General features: G+C 49.1%; 1 protein-coding gene across 3 annotated transcripts in view; it reads left to right on the top strand.

Moving 5' to 3' along the window:
- Nucleotides 1–3550: 3550 nt before the first annotated feature.
- IL6ST (interleukin 6 cytokine family signal transducer) overlaps nt 3551–6000 on the top strand; it is a 36186-nt gene continuing 33736 nt past the window's right edge. For all 3 annotated transcript variants that reach the window (XM_072359821.1, XM_072359822.1, XM_072359823.1), the window contains exon 1: nt 3551–3671. In XM_072359821.1, coding sequence (XP_072215922.1) covers nt 3665–3671 — 7 coding nt within the window. In that variant the 5' untranslated portion in view covers nt 3551–3664. The remainder of the gene's footprint in view (nt 3672–6000) is intronic.

Raw genomic sequence — 6000 nt, 5'->3', positions numbered from 1 at the left:
CCCAGTGAATAAGTTCAGACTTCTAAGTTTCATTTCCACCAACAAGATACTAAATGAAGTATTCATTACTAGAGAAGATGCTGACGCAAAACTAGAAATCACTGCAACATGAACAAACTGTCTGTTAGATTAAAAACGTAAGTTTCATAAGAATAATAACAAAACTTCACTCACTGCACGAGTAACATAATTGCCCACAACATCCAGCCCTGCCTGCGAAAGAAGGAAAGTATTACTAGAAATCACATTTGGGAGAGATGGTAAACATTTAGGGAAGATATGCGTTATAAAGTGTAATTCCATTTACTTCCACTTTGTCCTGGTTTCAGCTGGGACAAAGTTTTCTTCATAATGTCTGGTACTTTGGCTTTAGGAGAAAAACAATGTTGATAACACACCAGTGTTTCGGTTGTTGCTAAGCAGCACTGCATGGAGCTGAGCGCATTTCAGTTGCTTACACTGCCCTACCAGTGAATACCTAGGGGGTCACAAGGAGCTGGACAGAACCAGGACAGTTGACTCAAACTAGACAGAGACATATTCCATATGATGTGGCATCATGCAAAAACCACAAAACTGCAGGAAGCCGGCTGGGTGGGGGGGAGCTGCTGCTGCTCAACAACAGGTTCAGCTTCGGTTGACAGGTGGTGAGCAATTCCATTGTGCATCACTTGCCTTGTAGAGAGAAATACATGTCTATATCTTTCTATCATTACTGTTAATCTTCTTTCTTTTTGGTATTTTCTAGTATTTTATATCTCAACATACAAGTTCTACATTTTTTGCCCAGTTCTTTCTCCTGTCTCCCTGAGAGGTGGGGTGGGGTGAGCAGATGTCTGTGCAGTGCTGAGCTGCTGCTGGGTTTAAACCCCACACATTTGCAACACATGTCTAACCAGTTGTTCTAAGTAGTGTAAGGCAAGACAAACAGCAGTCCTGACCAAAAATCACTGGACTGACAGGACAAAAACTGATCAACAGAGGCCAGTAAGGCTGTCTTCAGGACATCCCTGGGGACAGCAGCTGCACCACCAACCATGACACAGTCACTGCTGATGGAAAACAGCAGACTGACTTGTGCCCACGGTCTGACTGTAGAGAAATGGTATTTAGTCCATCCATGAAACTATTTCCTTCTATTTTCCAGTTGTCTTCCAGTACGCTGTGAGATTGGAGAAGGCTCTGAAGAGGAGATAAGATATATATTGGCAAGGATACTATCACTGCTTTCCAAAGGAAAGTTTTGGGAAAGCCAATCATTGTAAAAGAGCTCACACAATACAGAACAACACAACTACATTGTTACTACATTAATCATAGTTTCTGCCAATACAGTACGTACAACTGCAAACAAATCATTTTATTCTTGTGCGCAACTTCAGCTGCACAAAAATCATCTTACGCTGATCTCATAAATAGCCTGTGAAACACAAAAATTCTTGCTTGCTTAAGGAATCCCAACATATGTTTATGTGCCTGATACAGGAATTGATTTGAAGTGTGAGAGTGTGTTGTTCTAGGAGTTCTGGAAATAAATCAAGAATTGCTTCAGGCTATCAGATTTCAGGAGGAGAATGTCACAAGAGGCTTTCCGTTGGCTAGGGGAAGGGGGGAGACTTGGTAGTTCACTCCTGGAAAGATGTATTTACCAGAAGAACTCCAATGATCTGACAGGCCACCAAAGCAAGAAAGAAAGATCTTAACTTTTCTTCTTAGAGGAACATTGCCCAGCTTTCACCTGTCTTCATGCTTTAAGAATAGTTTGAACACACAAAAACCTGCTAGGAAAGCCTCTTAAGTGCAGAGACTACCAATGAAATAGCAACAGCACAAGTATTAAAGGTTGCTGGAAACTGTGCCAGATGATTGTAGGAACGTAAGTGATGAGTTTGAACCGTAGGTAAGATAAATACCTATCAGAATTATTTGATGACTGATAGTTGATTTTGTCTTGAGGAAAGTGAAAATACTAAATGATCTCTGAAATGCTCTTTCAGCTTGGCTTTCTGCTATCTACAAAATGTGCACATCATTCTGAAAGTAATGCCTCCTATTTCTTTCTGCGGGAAAAGATACAAAGTACACAATAATACTATTTAGCAGCACACATTCTCAGCTACAAAGTCACCAGTTAGCCATACATTTTTGCCAGTGAAGAACAAGAGACTGCCCACTGCGCTTGTAACAATCTGCGACGGTGGAGGTGACCCACTGTCACTGAAAGGCATCACTCACCACCTCGCTGCACTCACATCCACTGGTTGGTCTCCATCAGTGTTCAGCAAGCATCAGTGAATGTCAGTGAGCACTATTTTTTCCATATGGCAGAGTCCAGCAACATGCCTTTACTTCACATGTATTTTATGTCAGCCACCATTTTGTCAGACTGCCCCTCTGCTACCATCTGTCACATGGCAAAACAGTGTAATGGGATATTGGTAGGAAGGTTCAGTCTCCAATGCCATACCACCAACATCCACCTCTGATGTTGCTGGCCAATGTAATAAAACAGCAGGCCTTACTTTCAGAGCCACCTTCATACGTAACATCCTCAGTTGGGAGCAGAGCAACAGATGAGGATATTAAACAATTTCAGGACATAAATCAAGCACAGAGACTGGAATAAAACGTGTGAGATAAGAGGTTATTTCCTACTGCCATTTATAAACTTCTAGATCTTTCCCATCATGCAAGCCAGTGACCAGGATATCAGTCCAGACACCCTGCTCACCTGGCTGATCTGCCTACTGCTGTCATGACTAGCATGAAGATATACTTATGTTCCCCTCTAGGCCATATGTTGTATTGAAGTGCACAGGTAAAAGCCTAACACAAGCGGCAGGAAGCAGCTCTGCTGTACATTGCAGATGTTCAATACATTCCCCAGTAAAAATAGCTGGAGACACTTAACCAGGTGCAAGCCAGTGTATGTGGCACTTACACCTGTTTCTTCTTACTTCTGAACCGGAAAGTGTAACCTGAAATCACGAGGACATCTGATAGTACCTGTGTCCCATGCACGTGAGTCACTTTGGGGGGGCTTAGTGAACCACGGCACACCGGAAAATAAGCACACAAACCATGCGTATTTCCCAGCAGCCCAGCATTCCACAAACACTGCTTCTAGGGGGTCGATCCTGATAACAGCGCTCGGCTAACGCGGCTGCAGTCGATAAGCCTGCGCTGCGGCCTCCCGCGCTCCCGGGACAGCTTGCGAAACGCCGGCGAAGATCGAGAGGACGTAGCCCTGCCGGCCCCGGGGCCGGGAAAAGCTTCCAGACGGAGCGGCGCGGCCTGGAGCTCCTCGACCAGCGGCCGCAGCGCAGGTGGGAGCCGGAGGGCCGGCCGAGGCGCCGAGCAGCAGGCGCAGGAAACGGGGGCGCAGCCGCCGCCATCCGCCGCCCCTCAGGAGCCGCCCGCGCCGCGCCTCGCGCCCGGCTCCTGGCACGGGCCGCCGCCTTACGGGAAGCTCCGCCCCCCGCCCCTGCCGGCGGCGTCAGCGCCACACGCGCCAATGGCGGCGGCCGCCGCGAGGGACGGGCGGTGGGGGCGGGGAAGGACGTAGCCGGGCGTAGGGCCTCGCGTGCGGGACGGCGGGGCGGCGGCGGGGCGCGGCGGAGCCGTTATTTAGGGCTCGCGGCGAGGCGCCGAGAGGCGGTACCGCATGGCGGGTAAGGCGCTGGTGCGCGGGGTGGGCTCGAGGCCGCGCGTGGTTCCCTTTCGCTTCTTCGTCCTCGCCTCGCCGCCCCGTTCCTGAGGTTCTGGAGGGGCTCGGCGCGCCCCTCCCGGTGTGGCGGCTGTCGGTGGGCCGCTCTGTCCCGGGCCCTGTGCCGGGCCGCGCCGGGGCCGCGCTCCGCGGGCCGTGCCGTGCCGTACGCCGCGGGCGGGCCTGGTGGGTGGGCGTGAGGCCAAGGCTCGCTGCGAGGGCGGGAGCGACCGCCGCCCCGCGCAGATCGCCGGGCCCTCGTTTCTCCCCGCGGCGCAGCCGCTCGTCCGCAGCTTTCCCGGGCCGAAGCCGGAGGTGCGGGCCCTGAGGGGGGGATCGCCGCTTCCCGCCGCCGGGGGCCGTGACCTGGAGGCGCGGAGTGCCTTGTCCGCTGTGGGGCCGGGGGTTGGCTGCGGATCCCGAGTGCTGGGAGTGCCTCGGCCGTACTCCTCCGGCCTGGGCCGGCGCCGTTTGGCCGAGCTGCTGGCGTGGCGAGTGGGTTATCTGTGTTTTCCTCCAGCGGTGCCGTGTGCTGGCGGTCCTAATGGAGGTGCTGTGCCCCTCATGGCTGTGTCTTTAGGACCTCTGTTTTTCAGACGTCCTTAGGACTGATAAGATTGAACGTATCTACACGTATCTTCTTTCTCACTGAAACGTGCTTTGCACTGTTGCGTGTACTGATCTGTCATGTATTTTGTAGACAAGGTGTAGAAAATCCATCATCTTGAAAGAGAAACATGTTTGTTTTACACTTGGCCCAACAGTGAGTGCACAGGGAGTTCAGGACGTGCGGGTACAGCGTGCAGGCTGGGTCCCTTGTGCACATTCAGTGTGTTCCTGAACTCCACCTGCCTCTGCAGTGTGTCTCTGATAGTCTTCCTCAAGTAAACTGTTGTCAGTATTTCCATCTTACAGATGATGAAATTCAGGCACAAAGGAAAACAGTTTGCCAAATGTACTGGCAGTGGAGAGCAGATAAATTCCAGTCTCATAGTTTTCATCCTTGTTTCAGGCTGACTAGGTGGCTGCCAGCTGGTTGCTATTTGTTGCTTGTTAGGTATCTCTGGGAGAGAAACCTGGTAGAATCCTGTAGAGTTACAGTTTTGTTACTGGTGTTCTGTGCTGTCATTCAGAAGAGGGGAAAAAATATAGAGGTCTACAAACTGAAGAGTTCAGGCACTTTGAAAAGTTAAGAATGTTTATCCTCTTCATACAAGACAAATTTAGTTGTATTTCTTATTGTCCTAAATGCTGTTGTTAATTTCAAGGGAGTAGTGATTCACAAGAGGTATCATCTGCTGAAAACAAGTTATTTCTGAATTTAACAAACTTTGTGTTGATATATTGCAATAGGAAAGAGAGAGAGAGACAATGCAGTGGGGCATAAGCAATCCAGGAGGTTCCTGGAGCATGCTGATAACTTATTTACAAGAAGCGGTCTTGTGGACCTCATACTCACCTGCAATTAGAAGATTCTTGGGAGTGTGAAGGTCAAAGGCAGCCTTGGCTGCAATGACCACAAGATGGTAGAGTTGAGGATCCTCAGGCCAGGGAGGAGTGCGAGAAGTTATCTCCCACCTGTACTATAGGAGAATAGACTATAGGCTTATCCAAGATCTGCCTGGAAGAATAAGAATTGCCTGGGATGAGGCCATGGAGGGTGAGGAGGTGAGAGAGGAATCCAAGAAAGCTAGTTTATATTGAAGGATCATCTTCTCCAAGCTCAAGGGTAGTGTATTCCCATAAAGAGGAAGTCAAGCAAAACTGCTGGGAGGCCTGCATGGATTAGCAAGGGGCTCCTGGAAAAACTCAAACAAAAGATGGAATCGTGGAGGCAAGGATGAGGAGCCTGAGAAGAATGCAAATGTTGTTCAAGCATCAGAGGATTAAGTTAGGAAAGCTAAATCTCAAATGGAATTAAATCTAGCCAAGGGATATCACACATATCAGAAAAGGCTTCTGTGATTTTAATTGAAGGAAGAGTAGGATCTAAAGTGTGGGCTGTTGTGGACCTTCACCAAGACTGCTGACATTGACCACCATAAGAACCTCATAGAAAATCTGTTGGTGTACACATAGACAGTAAAGTGGGTTTAAAATTGTGAACATCTGAGCCCAAAAGGTGATGATTGATGGTAGAAGGTGGAGTGGCAATGACTGGTTGTATACGCCATGGACCATACTGTTTCCATTCCTGTTTTACATGTTAATGATCTGGATGACGAGTCAGAGTTCAGTGTATTTGCAGATGACCCAGAACTGGGTGATGGTGTCATCCAGAGGGACCTCAATAG

Source organism: Excalfactoria chinensis, chromosome Z, assembly GCF_039878825.1.
Source record: "Excalfactoria chinensis isolate bCotChi1 chromosome Z, bCotChi1.hap2, whole genome shotgun sequence".
In the NCBI taxonomy this organism is placed as follows: domain Eukaryota; kingdom Metazoa; phylum Chordata; class Aves; order Galliformes; family Phasianidae; genus Excalfactoria; species Excalfactoria chinensis.
Note: the sequence above shows the minus strand (reverse complement) of the source record. Positions and strands in the feature narration are given on the sequence as shown.